Below are 19,430 nucleotides of genomic sequence, written 5' to 3' on the forward strand. Positions count from 1 at the left end.
AGGAGGAGGCCGCAGGGACTCCAAGGTGATCGCATCGCTGCAAGTCCTGGGGCTGTTCAGCAGGATCGGGGGATGCAGTGCAGATCCCCGATCCTGCTTTACAGCCCCAGGACTTGCAGCGATGCGATCACCTCACCCTACAGTCCCCGCGGCCTCCTCCTCCAGAGATTGAGGAGCTGCATGTGCGGCTGAGAGGAGCGCGCCAGTGCCGGGGGTGAGAGGAGGAGGAGGGGTGTGTCCAGCTCCCCCCAGTCCCCTCTCAGCTCCCCCCAGGTCCCCCCAGTCCCCTGTGTAACCTCCCAGTCCCCTCTCAGAGACTCCCAGTCCCCTTTGTCACCCCCAGTCCCCTCTCAGAGACCCCCAGTCCCCTGTGTCACCCCCCTGCTCCCCCCAGTCTCCTGTGTCACCCCCAGCTCCCCTCTGTCACCCCTGCTCCCCCCAGTCCTCTGTGTCACCCCCAGTCCCCTCTCAGAGACCCCCAGTCCCCTCTCAGGGACCCCCAGTCCCCTTTGTCACCCCCAGTCCCCAGTGTCACCCCCTGCTCCCCCCAGTCCCCTGTGTCACCCCCTAGCTCCCCTCTGTCACCACTGCTCCCCCCAGTCCCCTGTGTCACCCCCAGTCCCCTCTCAGGGACCCCCAGTCCCCTTTGTCACCCCCAGTCCCCTGTGTCACCCCCTGCTCCCCCCAGTCCCCTGTGTCACCCCCCAGCTCCCCCCAGTCCCCTGTGTCACCCCCCAGCTCCCCCCAGTCCCCTTCTTGTGGAAAACCTGATGCAGCCCAGCCTCACCCAGACTCTACCTCCAGCGGCCCCCAGGTAAATTGAGTTTGAGACCCATGATCCACAGGAAACCCACTGGCCCCCTTGTGGTAGACCTATGTAGTGCAGTTTTACCTGTGTTACACTTGAATCTGTGGGGGCACCAAATATTAGACTTGTCCAGATCTGTAAAGAACTAATAGTCTGCACAGGTGTCATACTCTATATATCCTAATCCAATCCAGGAAACCTAACTCTATCTATAAGGTCTATGAAGAGAGAAGATGAATATTGTACATAGATCTGGAGACCACAGCGGTGGTGGTGACAGGAACCTCTACAGGCGACTCATGTGGGTTACAGGGGAGGGTCATTCTGTGATCTGTAGTCCATCCTACTCAGAAACTTTTCATATCCTCTATCACAAAGTCTGAAAAAGAATCTGAAGTTCTGTCTGTGTTGAAGTTTGAGGTAATGTTTCCTTTTCTTTGACTTTTCTCGGATGGGTGAATCAAATATAATGATCCAGGGCAGAAGGAGGGAAGGGGCCCTATAGCAGCACAGAACATTGGGCTCCATAGCAGCACAGAACATGGGTCCCCATAGCAGCACATAACATGGGACCCCATAGCAGCACATAACATGGGGCCCCATAGCAGCACATAACATGGACCCCATAGCAGCACAGAACATGGGGCCCCATAGCAGCACATACCATGGGACCCCATAGCAGCACATAACATGGGACCCCATAGCAGCACATAACATGGGACCCCATAGCAGCACATAACATGGGACCCCATAGCAGCACATAACATGGGACCCCATAGCAGCACATAACATGGACCCCATAGCAGCACAGAACATGGGGCCCCATAGCAGCACATAACATGGACCCCATAGCAGCACAGAACATGGGGCCCCATAGCAGCACATAACATGGGGCCCCATAGCAGCACATAACATGAAACCCATAGCAGCACATAACATGGGACCCCATAACAGCACATAACATGGGACCCCACAGCAGCACATAACATGGGACCCCACAGCAGCACATAACATGGGACCCCACAGCAGCACATAACATTGGGCCCCATAGCAGCACATAACATGGGGCCCCATAGCAGCACATAACATGGGACCCCATAGCAGCACATAACATGGGACCCCATAGCAGCACATAACATGGGACCCCATAGCAGCACATAACATAGGACCCCATAGCAGCACATAACATGGACCCCATAGCAGCACAGAACATGGGGCCCCATAGCAGCACATAACATGGACCCCATAGCAGCACAGAACATGGGGCCCCATAGCAGCACATAACATGGACCCCATAGCAGCACAGAACATGGGGCCCCATAGCAGCACATAACATGGGACCCCACAGCAGCACATAACATGGGGCCCCATAGCAGCACATAACATGAAACCCATAGCAGCACATAACATGGGACCCCATAACAGCACATAACATGGGACCCCACAGCAGCACATAACATGGGACCCCATAGCAGCACATAACATGGGGCCCCATAGCAGCACATAACATGGGGCCCCATAGCAGCACATAACATGGGACCCCATAGCAGCACATAACATGGGACCCCATAGCAGCACATAACATGGGACCCCACAGCAGCACATAACATGGGACCCCACAGCAGCACATAACATTGGGCCCCATAGCAGCACATAACATGGGGCCCCATAGCAGCACATAACATGGGACCCCATAGCAGCACATAACATGGACCCCATAGCAGCACAGAACATGGGGCCCCATAGCAGCACATAACATGGACCCCATAGCAGCACAGAACATGGGGCCCCATAGCAGCACATAACATGGGACCCCACAGCAGCACATAACATTGGGCCCCATAGCAGCACATAACATGGGACCCCATAACAGCACATAACATGGGACCCGATAGCAGCACATAACATGGGACCCCATAGCAGCACATAACATGGGACCCCACAGCAGCACAGAACATGGGGCCCCATAGCAGCACATAACATGGGACCCCATAGCAGCACATAACATGGACCCCATAGCAGCACAGAACATGGGGCCCCATAGCAGCACATAACATGGACCCCATAGCAGCACATAACATGGACCCCATAGCAGCACAGAACATGGGGCCCCATAGCAGCACATAACATGGACCCCATAGCAGCACAGAACATGGGGCCCCACAGCAGCACATAACATGGGACCCCACAGCAGCACATAACATGGGACCCCATAACAGCACATAACATGGGACCCCACAGCAGCACATAACATGGGACCCCACAGCAGCACATAACATTGGGCCCCATAGCAGCACATAACATGGGGCCCCATAGCAGCACATAACATGGGACCCCATAGCAGCACATAACATGGGGCCCCATAGCAGCACATAACATGGGGCCCCATAGCAGCACATAACATGGGGCCCCATAGCAGCACATAACATGGGACCCCATAGCAGCACATAACATGGGACCCCATAGCAGCACATAACATGGGACCCCATAGCAGCACATAACATGGGACCCCACAGCAGCACATAACATGGGGCCCCATAGCAGTGTATAACATGGGGTTACAGCAGAATCTATGCAATCTGGAGGGGATGAAAAACAACAACCCCCATCGGACTGCAATGCCTGGAGCCTCGGGAAGCTTTATAGTCTTCTAGTTATATGTAACCACATGCAGGCTCTGATTACAGCAGGATAGTCATGGGTAGGGGACGACTCTGCAAACCCTACAGATGTAGCAGAGCTGTATGTGTCATGGAACCGTTCTACTCCTGCGAGGTGATATAATATACTCTGCAGCCATGTACTGCTCTCAGCTCTGCTACATCTACATCAATGACCACCAGTGTGACCCCAACATTTCCCTCCATCTTTGTGTTTTACAGAGAGCATCTACAAAACCCATCAGAGGAGAACAATGTACTTTTACTTGGTAATTCTCCTACTTCAGAATCCTGGTAAGAATCTATCTATCTATCTATCTATCTATCTATCTCTCTCCTATCTATCTATCTATCTATCTATCTATCTATCTATCTATCTCCTATCTATCTATCTATCTATCTCCTATCTATCTATCTATCTATCTATCTCCTATCTATCTATCTATCTATCTATCTATCTATCTATCTATCTATCTATCTCCTATCTATCTATCTATCTATCTATCTATCTATCTATCTATCTATCTAACAAAACACAACAATCACTGAACTCAGGGAGAACAGTGAAAATTTCCAATGGAGTACTCATTTACGAGTCTCCATTGATTGTCCCATACAAAATTTAAATATGCAAAAAAGGGGTCCGTGGAGCCTCAGTCACGAGTCTCAAAACACGGGAATAGCCAGATATCCCTCTCTCCAGAGAAGGAAGCCCATTTCCAAGGGGTGCCTCCTACAGAGTTAGACTTTGACTCACAGGGGCCACCCTGGTGTTTCCCTATTTAGGTCCTAAAGCTCGCAACAGAGTGAGGACCTGAGGGACTACGTATCAGGGTTTGGTGCTCTCCCCACTAGGAGGCACCCCTTGGCAATGGGCTTCCTTCTCTGGAGAGAGGGATATCTGGCTATTTCCGTGTTTTGAGACTCGTGACTGAGGCTCCACGGACCCCTTTTTTGCATATTTAAATTTTGTATGGGACAATCAATGGAGACTCGTAAATGAGTACTCCATTGGAATTTTTCACTGTTCTCCCTGAGTTCAGTGATTGTTGTGTTTTGTTGGTCTATTTATCATTGCCCCAGTAGCCAGAATCCTGCTCCACACTGACGAGGGGCAAATACCCTGAAACTGCAGTCTGTGGATGGATGCCTAGCCTTGGTAACCCTTGTCTTATGTCGTTATACTCGCCACAGAGTTAGACTTTGACTCACAGGGGCCACCCTGGTGTTTCCCTATTTAGGTCCTAAAGCTCGCCACAGAGTGAGGACCTGAGGGACTATGTATCAGGGTGGTTTGGTGCTCTCCCCACTAGGAGGCACCCCTTGGCAATGGGCTTCCTTCTCTGGAGAGAGGGAGATCTGGCTATTCCCGTGTTTTGGGACTCGTGACTGAGGCTCCACGGACCCCTTTTTTGCATATCTATCTATCTATCTATCTCCTATCTATCTATCTATCTATCTATCTTCTATCTATCTATCTATCTCCTATCTATCTATCTATCTATCTATTATCTATCTGTCTATCTATCTATCTATCTATCTATCTATCTATCTCCTTTCAATCTATCTATCTATCTATCTCCTATCCAGTGGCGGATTAAATGTACCCTGGGCCCCGGGCTGTCCACCCAACCTGGGCCCCCCCCCCCCAGCCACCCCAGCAGGCTGTGTGGGGTATATAAGAATACAGAGGTCTGAGGGGGATCAGTATATAGAAGTGACCCCAGAACATCACTAATAGGGGATAGGGGGGATGTTTTTGTTCTATCCCCTATTAGTGATGTTCTGGGGTCACTTCCCTGCACTGAGCCCCCACAGATCTATGTATTCTTATATGCCACAAAGAATCCAGTGTATAATGCACCTAGGACCAAACTACAACAGCTACATGCACTACAACTCCCAGCATGTACTGACAGTCTGCAGCCCTCATAATATGCTGGGAGTTGTAGTGCCTGCAGTTGTAGTTGGGTTCTAGTTTAAAAGTTTTCACTAGTGTACTGTAGTGACCCCGGGGCTGTGTCAGTACACTACCGCAAACAAAACACTGACCCATTTAGACCCCAATGGTACACAGGCTCTGCACACTATAGGGCTGGGTTCACACTATGTATATTTCAGGCAGTATTTGGTCCTCATGTCAGGTCCTCATAGCAACCAAAACCAGGAGTGGATGGAAAACACAGAAAGGATCTGTTGACACAATGTTGTAATTGAGTGGATGGCCGCCATTTAACGGTAAGTAACGTCCATTATTTCAATACAACAGCCATTGTTTTAAAATAACAGCAAATATTTGCCATTAAATGGCGGCCATCCACTCAATTACAACATTGTGTGAACAGAGCCTTTCTGTGTTTTCTATCCACTCCTGGTTTTGGTTGCTATGAGGACCACAATACTGACTGAAATATACTGTGTGTGAACCCAGCCTATAAGTGATTACAGTGCAGTTACTAATGACTCACAGGTGACGTCTTCTCCGATTGCCGTCGCTCACTTTTTCCTTTCCTCTCTATTTGGCGCAGCATCATGAAGACTTCTCCGGCCCCAACTCAACTGCAGGCGGGGAGCTGGGGGTGACTGGGGAAGGGAGGCAGCTGGGGCGACAGGGGGAGAAGCTGGGGCAAATGAGGCCGGGGAGGGGGGGGGGGAAGCTGGGAAGGCAGGGAAGCAGCAGGGGGTGAACATGATGGGGGTAGCAGCAGGGGGAGAAGATGATGGGGGTAGCAGCAGGGGGAAAAGATGATGGGGGTGGCAGCGGGAGGAGAAGATGATGAAGGGTAGCAGCAGGAGGAGAAGATGATGAAGGGTAGCAGCAGGGGGAAAAGATGATGGGGGTAGCAGCAGGGGGAGAAGATGATGAAGGGTAGCAGCAGGGGGAGAAGATGATGAAGGGTAGCAGCAGGGGGAGAAGATGATGGGGGTGGCAGCAGATGATGAAGGGTAGCAGCAGGGGGAGAAGATGATGGGGGTATCAGCAGGGGGAGAAGATGATGGGGGTATCAGCAGGGGGAGAAGATGATGGGGGTGGCAGCAGGGGGAGAATATGATGGGGGTGGCAGCAGGGGGAGATGATGGGGGTATCAGCAGGGGGAGAAGATGATGGGGGTAGCAGCAGGGGGAGAAGATGATGGGGGTGGCAGCAGGGGGAGATGATGGGGGTAGCAGCAGGGGGAGAAGATGATGGGGGTGGCAGCAGGGGGAGATAATGGGGGTATCAGCAGGGGGAGAAGATGATGGGGGTAGCAGCAGGGGGAGAAGATGATGGGGGTAGCAGCAGGGGGAGAAGATGATGGGGGTATCAGCAGGGGGAGAAGATGATGGGGGTAGCAGCAGAGGGAGAAGATGATGGGGGTATCAGCAGGGGGAGAAGATGATGGGGGTATCAGCAGGGGGAGAAGATGATGGGGGTATCAGCAGGGGGAGAAGATGATGGGGGTAGCAGAAGGGGGAGAAGATGATGGGGGTAGCAGCAGGGGGAGAAGATGATGGGGGTGGCAGCAGGGGGAGAAGATGATGGGGGTAGCAGCAGGGGGAGAAGATGATGGGGGTGGCAGCAGGGGGAGAAGATGATGGGGGTGGCAGCAGGGGGAGAAGATGATGGGGGTATCAGCAGGGAGAGAAGATGATGGGGTAGCAGCAGGGGGAGAAGATGATGGGGGTATCAGCAGGGGGAGAAGATGATGGGGGTAGCAGCAGGGGGAGAAGATGATGGGGGTAGCAGCAGGGGGAGAAGGTGATGGGGGTAGCAGCAGGGGGAGAAGATGATGGGGGTAGCAGCAGGGGGAGAAGATGGGGCGGCATGGAGAGCAGCTAAGGGGCAAGGGGTACAGCCGGGTGGCAGGGGGTATATTCGGGCGGCAGGGAGCCAGGGTGAGCTTCCGGCAGAGAGAGCAGGCCGGAAGCTCACAGTGCAGCCCCGCGGTGCCCGAACTTCTCTGCTTGGCGGCGCGCAGGATGTGACGTCATCACGCCGCCAGGAGAGAAGTACGGGCACCGCAAAGACGGCAAGGAGAGAGGGGGCGGTGCCGCGGCGGACTCCGACGACAGCGCGCCACAGCAGAACATCACTCGGGGGCCCATTGGGCCCCGAAAGTGATGTGCTGCTGGCGCTGCTATGCAAGATCTTAATGTGGGCGGCGCGGGCCCCCCCGGAGCCTTGGGCCCCGGGCGGCCGCCCAAACCGCCCACATTATAATCCGCCATTGCTCCTATCTATCTATCTCCTATCTATCTATCTATCTATCTATCTATCTATCTATCTATCTATCTATCTATCTCCTATCTATCTATCTATCATCTATCTATCTATCTATCTATCTATCTATATATCTCCCTATCTATCTATCTATCTATCTATCTATCTCCTATCTATCTATCTATCTATCTATCTCCTATCTATCTATCTATCTATCTCCTATCTATCTATCTATCTATCTATCTATCTATCTATCTATCTCCTATCTATCTATCTATCTATCTATCTATCTATCTATCTATCTATCTATTCTAACAATACATGAGAAATTATTCTATTTCCTTTTTGAAGTATTATAATCACTGACTGAGTAGGAAATTTAAAATGTAACTTTTATTTTTCCCTTAAAATACAAAAGAAAAAAAATACAAAAGAAAATAAAAACCAACCTAAATCAATATGTGACATGTGCTTAAGTCTTCACGGCCATTATCTAGTTGCCCGCAGTGTTTTTATTAATATATGTTCACAGTCCTGCATACATGTGGTGAGCCCTCGCGGTGCTATGGCGGAGGTACGGCCGGTCACTTGCTAGATGGTAAAGCGTGATGCCCCTCCGGTGGTGGTTGGCCGGGATATAGCTGTGCCCAGTGATGTTATGTCATGACGCCAGTGCCGATTGGGCACACAGGTATGGTGGCACACCTGCTTTTAGTTTAAAAGGCCGGTTAAAACCTTGTTACCCTGTGCACAGTGTCCTGCCGGGTTGCTATGGGGTCCCTTGGATTGTTATCTCGGTGGGCCGGAGTGGTGTAGTGACCCTCCTGGACTATTGGTACTGCCACCCACAGAAAGGGGAGATGTCTCAAGGAGTGTATGTGTACTGTGTTGGTGCGAGGCGAAGAATTACAGAGTCTCTTTACCATAAATAATCTCTTGTTTACTCTGAAAGTTCTTGTGTGCAGAAGAACATACAGCTGTGCATTGTCAGGAGACGCTACACTTGACAATACACTTGATAGTATAGGATCCAGATCTGTGATAGGAGTATAGCCAAGAGTACAGTCGTGCTGACTGAGTAGCGCGTTGAGAGATATGTAGAAGAATCAGAGGAGCAGAGAGGAGGATGTTGTGAGACTCCCAACCCAAGTAGTACTGTGCTCTGCCGGGATGTTGGAGGATGAGGTAGAAGAATACTGAAGAAGAAAGAGAGAATACTTGTGCCCGTGTTTTGATCTTTGGGTCTTCGCACCACCTTATGCCCTACCAGTGTTGGGGGACCCATCCTAGTGGGTGATACAAGTCCCAGACTCTGTTACCTGGGATGAGCAGAATGCTGAGGTTGCCCTGCTGACAACCGCACTGCGAGATACAGTTCTTAGGCTTCTAGCATCTTTGCTCTATCCGGATCAGTTTCTAGCTTTTAGCTCTTTTGTGGATACTGTCCTGCACTCTGACTCTCCTAGTCCACGGCGTGGGTTGAGATTATCTCTGACGTGTCCTCTACTGTGAGGGGTTTAACACTGCATAGTGCTGTGTAGCGTTACTTGAGGAGAAACTGTTAGCTGTGTGTTGTCTTGCTTCCTCACCATACAGGAACCTGACTAAGACTACAGTACACTTTCTCTACCTATGTGACTTCCTATCTCTAGCATATCTAACACGTGCTGTGAGTGGGTAAAGAGTGCATTAGAAAAAGTAATGTAAGAGATGATAGGACAGAAGAAGAAGATATTCCCATAGGTTCACAGATCCACGTGGCCCATAAATAAACAATAATCCTTTCCATACTTCAGCCGTGCAGCTACTGAGTACATATACCTATAATAGCGACATCTAGTGGCAAAATTTTATCACTACTACATCACCACTTACTTACAATAAGAACAGGCTTTTGCGAAGGGTGTAACCAATAGCAACACCCGTGGTAGGACACCACATACACTTATTTCCTTTTACTGGTTTCGCACTGTTTCTGACATGATTATTAATTGTAGTTATTGTACTGATTTGGTATTTTTCACCATTATTGCAAATAACTCTCTATTGCATCAAAGTCCTTCATCCTCAAAGGTTTTCCTTAATAGTCCCTTGCTGTAATCACACATAACTTCTTTCTTGTACATGTACTATGAGTTAAAAAAAAAAAAAAAAAAATATATATATATATATATATATATATATATATATATATATTATAAACGAAAAATCCACAGCATTTGCAGATACAGGTTGGCTTGTTTATAATGTTACCCCCTTGTCTATTGGCCAATGCATCGCATCCATCATGTGTTTCCATTTGTTACATTTACTTAATTAACTATTTTTATCTTTTACACTTATACATTATATCAACACTCTTTCACTTTCTACACACCAAATATTGGACTTGTAGTCCTGCGAGTTTTATTTGATGTATTTTACACCTTCTGTAATCACTTTGTTTTGTGGATTTATAATGTTTACACTAATTACTGAATGATCTATATAATAATGATATATATATATATATATATATATATGTTACTTCCCTTCTCCTTATAAGCCTATTCACACACGATTCTTCATCTCAATGTGTTTCTTGTGCGATACATCCGCAGGGGCTTGTTTCCCTCATAATACTGGGACTTGTCCATGTGGCCAACAGTGATGCGGCCATCATCATCATATCTGTCTATCTACATATGACAACCACTGGTCCTGGTATGCCTGTTTGTGTGCCCAAATAATAATGGGTAAAGCGTCAGGATAATGGTTTGGCTTTTAGCCATATGCTATTTGGGTAGGAGGTCTAATACTATATGAGAACAAGTGGCCAACAAGTGTACTCATATAGTATCAAGCCCCTTAGCTCATTGCAGCTCTCATATAGCATTAGGCCCATCAGTGTAGCTCTCATATAGCATTAGGACCATCAGTGTAGCTCTCATATAGCATTAGGACCATCAGTGTAGCTCTCATATAGCATTAGGACCATCAGTGTAGCTCCCATATAGCATTAGGCCCCTCTGTGTAACTCTCATATAGCGTTAGGCCCGTCAGTGTAGCTCTCATATAGCATTAGGCCCATCAGTGTAGCTCTCATATAGTATTAGGACCATCAGTGTAGCTCTCATATAGCATTAGGACCATCAGTGTAGCTCCCATATAGCATTAGGCCCCTCTGTGTAACTCTCATATAGCTTTAGGCCCATCAGTGTAGATCTCTTATAGCATTAGGCCCCTCTGTGCAGCTCTCATATAGCATTAGGCCCATCAGTGTAGCTCTCATATAGCATTAGGCCCATCAGTGTAGATCTCTTATAACATTAGGCCCCTCTGTGTAGCTCTCATATAGCATTAGGCCCATCAGTGCAGCTCTCAAATAGCATTAGGCCCCTCTATGTAACTCTCATATAGCGTTAGGCCCATCAGTATAGCTCTCTTATAGCATTAGACCCCTCTGTGCAGCTCTCACACAGCATTGGGCCCATCTGTGTAACTCTCATATAGCATTAGGCCCCTCTGTGCAGCTCTCATATAGCATTAGGCCCATCAGTGTAGCTCTCACACAGCATTGGGCCCATCTGTGTAACTCTCATATAGCGTTAGGCCCATCAGTGTAGCTCTCTTATAGCATTAGGCCCCTCTGTGCAGCTCTCACACAGCATTGGGCCCATCAGTGTAGCTCTCTTATAGCATTAGGCCCCTCTGTGCAGCTCTCACACAGCATTGGGCCCATCAGTGTAGCTCTCATATAGCATTAGGCCCATCAGTGTAGCTCTCACACAGCATTGGGCCCATCAGTGTAGCTCTCATATAGCATTAGGCCCATCAGTGTAGCTCTCATATAGCATTAGGCCCATCAGTGTAGCTCTCATATAGCATTAGGCTTATCAGTGTAGCTCTCATATAGCATTAGGCTTATCAGTGTAGCTCTCATATAGCATTAGGCCCATCAGTGTAGCTCTCATATAGCATTGGGCCCATCAGTGTAGCTCTCACACAGCATTGGGCCCATCAGTGTAGCTCTCATATAGCATTAGGCCCATCAGTGTAGCTCTCATATAGCATTAGGCCCATCAGTGCAGCTCTCATATAGCATTAGGCCCATCAGTGCAGCTCTCATATAGCATTAGGCCCATCAGTGTAGCTCTCATATAGCATTAGGCCCATCAGTGTAGCTCTCATATAGCATTAGGCCCCTCTGTGCAGCTCAGGTGTTGTATTAAGGTGGTCAAAGGGGTTGTGACAGTATGGTAACTGCTCTTCTCCTCCTCTCCACCAGATCTGACAAAACTCCCTCATATATATATATATATATATATATATATATAGGCAGATTTATCTCACTCTCTTTTAGTAAGATTCATTGCTGCCCATACCAACCAATCACGGCTCAGCTTTAACTTCTCCCATTGCTCTGGTAAAATGGAAGCTGAGCTGTGATTGGTTGTTATAGACAGCAATGAATCTTAGTATAATACAGAGCGATACATCTCCCCCATTGAATCCATGTTACCTGTGTATTCATACAGCCTGTATCCCCTTTCTGCTTTATAGGTGGCGGCCATTGTGCGGTTACAGTGTCACAACCACCGGCTATAGCGGCCATGCTGGGCTCCTCCGCTAATCTGACTTGCTACATGAAGGTTGAGTTTAAGGTGACTCTGAATCGGGTCAATGTCTACTGGTATATTCCAGATGGCAACAGAGTAAAAGAAAATCTGTTCCCCAAACTATCCACCAAAAACTCACGGCTCATCGACCCGACGTTGCAACGCGAACTGTCCCTGACCATCGACAACGTACAGCTGCCATATACCGACACCTACGTATGTGAGACGTCTCTACTGATCGGGACAAGAAATACAAGGAGTACCGGGAATGGAACATATCTACTAGTGTATGGTGAGCACATCTACAACATCTAGGGGACGGAGGTCACAGTATAGGAGTCCATGGCATATCTGCTCCTATCTATCTATCTATCTATCTATCTATCTATCTATCTATCTATCTATCTATCTCCTATCTATCTATCTATCTCCTATCTATCTATCTATCTATCTATCTCCTATCTATCTCCTATCTATCTATCTATCTATCTATTATCTATCTATCTCCTATCTATCTCCTATCTATCTATCTCCTATCTATCTATCTATCTATCTATCTATCTATCTATCTATCTATCTATGTCCTATCTATCTATCTATCTATCTATCTATCTCCTATCTATCTATCTATCTATCTATCTCTCTATCTATCTATGTCCTATCTATGTCCTATCTATCTATCTATCTATCTATCTATCTATCTATCTATCTATGTCCTATCTATGTCCTATCTATCTATCTATCTATCTATCTATCTATCTATCTATCTATCTATCCATCTCCTATCTATCTATCTATCTATCTATCTATCTATCTATATCCTATCTATCTATCTATCTATCTATTATCTATCTATCTATCTATCTATCTATCTATCTCCTATCTATCTATCTATCTATCTATCTATCCATCTCCTATCTATCTATCTATCTATCTATCTATCTATCTATCTATCTATCTATATCCTATCTATCTATCTATCTATCTATCTATCTATCTATCTATCTATCTATCTATCTTCCTATCTATCATCTATCTATCTATCTATCTATCTATTTATCTATCTATCTCCATTATAATAATCTATAACTTATAATAACTTACAGATAATTTTACTACATCTATGAACCACAGAGACATCATCTGTACGGTTAGAGTACAAGCACATAAGAACGTGGACCTGTTTTGGAGATCCCAGGACCATGAATTCGACAATGTTACATCCAGTGTGAATCAGGCTACCAATGGTTCTTTTTGGATCTTCAGTGTTTTGACTAAGGAGACCCAGCGGTGCCGACCCCACCAGAACCTAACCTTCACCTGCAATCTCCAATACATGCAGCAGAGTCTGGCGGAGAGCAGCATTGAGGTTACCTGTGCAGGTAATGTATGCCGCTACATTATACAGCTGTATACATGACAATAAACATCAGTATATATGCAGTGACTGTGTGTGTGTGTGTGTGTGTGGGGGGGGGGCGCTAAGGTGTTGTAATACCAAACAAGGCACTTGTCATGGTGGCCAAGGGTGGTAGGGTGCCCACCTCTGGATTCACTTACACGGCTGCTCTCGGTGGTCCAAGTAACTTGAAACAGTCAAAGACTTTATTGAAGGCTTTGTAGTGCAATACAGGTCATGTATATGTATAACAGTGTAAATCGTACAGTAGACAACACTTGTGCTGACTGAGATCCCTTTGATGGGGTGACTTTTAGGTATATACTTGATAGACGCTGTTAGGTATAGATAGAAAGGGCATGACTTTAGCTTTGGTGTAGTGCAGCTACTCGAGAAAGAGGGACTTATCCAGGGACGAAGGTTCTCAACTTAAGAGGGCTTGGATCACCTTGGATAAACAGTACCTGCATCCAAGGGGATAAACATTCGCCTTTGCTATCTTGTTGGTACCGAGTGACACACGATCAAGAACACAGGCCCCAAATCCAGGTAAGCTAGCTGTTGGGGTGACCCCTTAGGAATGCTAGCACTGGCAGCAGAGTTCTTGACTTGAAAATGCATTTAGCTCTTTGCTGGCTTGACTTGACTTGTCTTAAAATCTTCCTGAAAATGCCTCCCATAGCCCCTCCATGTGGATAAGGATATCCCCGGCCTCTTTCACCTCACTAAGGTTGCTCTAGCCAGACATAACTAGTTCTGGAACTCTTTTGTATAGTAACTGACTCACTCTCTGGAACCTCACTAGTCTACTCTCTCTCTCTTCTCTGACTAGTAATGAACTGACTAAAACTGGAACTCATTTTACCTCAAATAGCTCTAGGATTGTGGGAAACACACCCTGTGAGGCAAACTGAGGCTTCTAATAGGCTGGGAGTGAGAGGAGGGCCCTGCGTGAGGTACCCTCGACAGGGATTTGATCTCAGTCAGAACAAATAGATGGGCAAAACATATAATCAAACCAAAACAGTTAACCCATACATTACTTTTCCTGCAGATACACCTTAATAGGACTCTGGGAAACAGTGACACCAAGTGGCAGGAATAGCATACTACCGCCTACAGTCCCATAGCACATAACACACATAACACCGACCTATGCTTGCTAGGACGAAGCAGTGGACATGTCCCGAACTTAATATTAACCCCTCCACTCCCTATTTGTGGTGTGTTCCCACTTGTGGATGTACAGGAGGCTGCACTTGGATTCCGTCAATTAACCCTATAGTCGCTGTGGTCAGTGTGATGTAATAATCGTGTCTGGTGTCTGACAACTTACAGCCCTGTGGTCACCAGTGGCCGCACAATGATGTGAGATTATGAAAAACATTGCAAGATGTCCTCAGAATAGCAGCTGGCAATCTCTTGTGCATTATTATTATTATTATTATTTCTTGTGTTGTGTTCCTGTCACCGCTCAAGTACAAATTAAACTTGGGATGTTCTAGAGGGAGATTTGATGAGTTTCCCTTTAAGCCTGACCTCTTATTTTGTCTTCCTTCCCTCAGGTGACCCGCAGCCCCCCATCTTCCTATACGTCTCAGTTCTAGCTAACTCCCTCTTAGTTCTTCTTGCTGTTATTATTATATCTTTCTGGATGAAGAAGAGGAGTGACAGAGGAGTCCAGCTGGGTGTACCATATGAAAATTGTTCTGCCTCCTTGAAGAGAAAGTATAATAGCTGAAAGGCTGAACATTATACAAGGTTTTATATGTTTTCTCTTTGCTTTTTTATGTTGTTTCTTGATGCTTTTCACTGTTTTCTATGTTGCTTCTTAGGTGATGACAGGCTCCAGTTGTTAGCTGGGCAGCACTTAAAGGGGTTCTCCAGCATTAGAAAAACATGGCCACTTTCTTCCAGAGACAGCACCACTCTTGTCTCCAGGACAGGTGTGGTATGCAATTAATCTCCGTTCACTTCAATGGAACTGGGTTTCAAAACTCCACCCGAACTGGAGACAAGAGGCATGTTGTCTCTGGAGAGAAGTGGCCATGTTTTTCTAGCACTGGATAACCCCTTTAAAGCAGTGTATATAGATAAATACAATGTTTCTGATTACTTTAACACTTGGACCCATGAGTCTAGTGTAGCCCTACCTGGTATCTAAACCAAGCTTTAGATACAGCACTAAACATGGAGATCTGAGCTTCAGAGCTGCTACAAGTTCATGGTCATACAGCACTCAATGCCAAGCAGCTGCTGCAAAAACCACAAACAGATCTTGGTACATTCCATGAACGGAATGGACTACATAGAAACATCTTTTACTGCAAGAAGCTGACTGACCACTTCCCCTGGAGAGTGACCAAGAGAAGCCTGTATGTGATACCAAGAATTCATGTTAAAAGGGAAGCGACAGGTCATGTGTGGGCTAGATTTCAACACAGTTACTACTTAGGGGTTCTAGGCAGCTACCTATTATGTACAGTACCTTATGTTTTATGTATATTTATAATAGCAACAAACAGAATAGTGAGTGCAGCTCTGGAGTATAATACAGGATGTAACTCAGGATCAGTAATGTAATGTATATACACAGTGACCCCACCAGCAGAATAGTGACTGCAGCTCTGGAGTATAATACAGGATGTAACCAGGGCTGTATTTACCACTAGGCACCCACCTCCCATTCAGACTTGCCAGTAAATCTGGTGCCTTTTCAAGAGGGGTGGTTGGGGGTGGAGGGTGGTCTAGGTCAAGTGTGGTGGCGTTAAATATGATTCCTGGAGCTATCACGTACCAATCTACCAATCCCATGGTGAAATTTGTTTATGTTTTAATCAGGTTAAAACCATGAAAAATGTAATTCAGACAATGTTTCTACATGTAGAGAAATGCATGTGGCCGAAACCCTGCTCCCCAAGATAAGGCGTCTTCAGGGTTAGTGCCTAGGGCGGCAGCAGCTGTTGATACAGCCCTGGATGTAACTCAGGATCAGTAATGCAATAAATGTGCAGCTATGGAGTTGCTAAATTCAACGTAGGGGAGAGAAGCCACCTAGGATAACCCTAGCCTACGCTGGGAACCTCTCGAAATATGGAGGGCAGACTCCTGAAACAGGAGGAATTGACCCCAGTAGGACAAAGCTACTGAAATAGGTCTGCGTATACTACTGCGCAGTGCAAGGCGACCGGGTAATCTTGGAAGTGTGCTACACCTAGATAACTGATGACTGGGGCTTGTGCTACCAACCTAGGATGGGTTCTATGCAACTAGGGGGTAAAAGGCGGTCAGACTATAGCCTAAACGTGAGTACGAGTATCACTTACTTCTTCTTATCTACACCAGTTCCGGCAGAGTACAGATTCTGCATTGGGCAGGGCTCCTCTGGCAACTCTTCTCCTCTTCCTTCTCTTCACCAAGCACTTAAGTGCCTACTTCTAAAAGCACTGGTTTATTCTACTGTCAACAACCACCTTTGTCAAGATTTGCACTACCTGTATTAAGTGTACTGTTCACCCTCAACGTTAGCCAGTAAAGTATTCAATTTTTATCTGAAATAACGGGACTCTGTCTCATATATCTTCACCTGCACCCACACACACATCACTGCCTACCTTGGGTTATTTTTCCCCTTCTCTGTGGGTGGCGGTACCGACTTCCTAGATGAGTCTACTACCACTCCAGGTGGCCGTGACAAGTGCCCAAGGGACCCTCAACAAGCCCGAAGGTTACCGACCATTCGGAGACAACAAACTGTCCAAAACAGGTATCAACATCCCACTTGTGTACTACTACAGTACTGGCGTCATGGCAAACAACTTAAGGGTAATTGGCCGAATACCACCTATCTATCATGAGGATAACAATCACCTCTACATTTTATGTTGCATGTTCTGCACAAGGTATAGCTGAAGCTTGTGAACCCCTTACCCCCTCCCCATCTTGGTAGTTTTGTAGTGAGGATACAGGAGGGGGGGAGAATGAGTAACCACTGAAACTAGATAGAGAGTAAACATCTTTCCTGCCTTAACAAGAGACTATTGTGTGAATTCTCTCTCTTTATGTGAAGTATTTTGCAATGTGACAGAGACAAATCAATCACTTGTTCTCCTTAGGCAGATGACTGGGGATTCCCATGAAACGTCTGATCACTGCACGGACGCTCTGCCGATCTGGGGGCTGTCATGGTGGGATACTGCTGATTGGGTATAGAGGGCACTGGTTGGTTCTGTTTATTGGGTATAAGTGGCTGGTAATGGTAGAGGGACAGTGGGGTTTAGAAGATCCTGTGATTTTCATTGTCACTATGGCTGACACTGTTTGGTAGGTGTTATATACTGTTAATGTATGAGGAAACTGAGGCTGGTAATGTATAGCGTGTCCTATCACCCCTCACCTACAGAGATCAATGGCGGAATGATCGGATTCTCCTGTCTTGTCTTTCATTAGAGGTTCTGCAGCAGGTTATAGTATATTGTAAGGAGTAATGTCCTGCACTGTACGCTATAAGAAATGCTCAAAGTCACTCTATAGGCAGGGGCATAACTGTCTATTTTGGGGGACACTATGTACAAGGGATGGGGATTCTTAACACAGGGGAAACTATGTACAGGGGGGATGCGAGGTGAGATGCCTACCATGGGGGAGACTAGGGGAGATGCCTACCACGGGGGACACCAGGTGTGATGCCTACCATGGGGTACACTAGGGAAGATTCCTACCATGGTGGACACTAGGGGAGATGCCTACCATGGGGGACACTAGGGAAGATTCCTACCATGGTGGACACTAGGGGAGATGCCTACCATGGGGGACACTAGGGAAGATTCCTACCATGGTGGACACTAGGGGAGATGCCTACCATGGGGGACACTAGGGAGAAAATGTCTACCATGGGGGACACTAGGGGAGATGTCTAACATGGGGGGCACTAGGGGAGATGCCTACCATGGGGGACACTAGAGGAGATACCTTCCATGGGGGACACTAGGGGAAATGTCTACCATGGGGGACACTAGGGGAGATGTCTAACATGGGGGGCACTAGGGGAGATGCCTACCATGGGGGACACTAGAGGAGATACCTTCCATGGGGGACACTAGGGGAAATGTCTACCATGGGGGACACTAGGGGAGATGTCTAACATGGGGGGCACTAGGGGAGATGCCTACCATGGGGGACACTAGGGGAAATGTCTAACATGGGGGACAATAGGGGAGATACCTTCCATGGGGGAAAGTAGGTGACATGTCTACCATGGGGCACACTATGGAAGATGTCTACCACAGGGGACACCAGGGGAGGTGGGGAGATGTCTACCATGGGGCACACTATGGAAGATGTCTACCACAGAGGACACCAGGGGAGGTGTCTACCCAGGCGACTCTACGGGAGATGTCTACCAGGGGGGAAACTAGGGGAGTTTCCTACCATGGAGGGCGCTAGGGGAGATGTCTACCTGGGGGGAACTAGGGGAGATATCTACCATGGGGGCCATATCTACTGGGGGGGATACCAGGGTAGATGCCTAACATACGGAAGACTAACAAACAGGGGGATTACCTACAGTAGCATGGGGGAGGGGGGGGGCAATCAAAACTTTGCTATGGGGCCTGGCGCTTTCTAGTTACACCCCTGTGTACAAGCCTCCAGTATTCTATACTATTGAAATCCAATGTCCTATGTACATTATCTCCTTTTGAGCAATGGCAAAGAAACTACACTATAGGCCTAAGCCCTGTCCTCAAATTGTGGGAATACAGTG

General features: G+C 47.3%; 1 protein-coding gene across 1 annotated transcript; it reads left to right on the forward strand.

Moving 5' to 3' along the window:
• Positions 1-1,179: 1,179 nt before the first annotated feature.
• LOC138769499 (uncharacterized) lies at positions 1,180-17,189 on the forward strand. Its single transcript, XM_069948018.1, has 5 exons — positions 1,180-1,228; positions 3,691-3,762; positions 12,212-12,559; positions 13,374-13,649; positions 15,232-17,189. The coding sequence occupies exons 2-5, from the start codon at positions 3,723-3,725 to the stop codon at positions 15,405-15,407; spliced, it is 840 nt and encodes a 279-aa protein (XP_069804119.1). The 5' UTR covers positions 1,180-1,228; positions 3,691-3,722; the 3' UTR covers positions 15,408-17,189.
• Positions 17,190-19,430: the final 2,241 nt, after the last annotated feature.

The sequence above is a fragment of the Dendropsophus ebraccatus genome, chromosome 12 (genome assembly GCF_027789765.1).
Source record: "Dendropsophus ebraccatus isolate aDenEbr1 chromosome 12, aDenEbr1.pat, whole genome shotgun sequence".
NCBI classification, from domain to species: Eukaryota; Metazoa; Chordata; class Amphibia; order Anura; family Hylidae; genus Dendropsophus; species Dendropsophus ebraccatus.

Bases quoted from the DNA above. Each gene is read 5' to 3' on its own strand.
- LOC138769499 (XM_069948018.1), top strand. From the start codon at position 3,723: ATGTACTTTTACTTGGTAATTCTCCTACTTCAGAATCCTG. The intron at 12,560-13,373 runs GTGAGCACATCT...AATAACTTACAG, and splicing joins AACATATCTACTAGTGTATG to ATAATTTTACTACATCTATG. The intron at 13,650-15,231 runs GTAATGTATGCC...TCCTTCCCTCAG, and splicing joins CATTGAGGTTACCTGTGCAG to GTGACCCGCAGCCCCCCATC.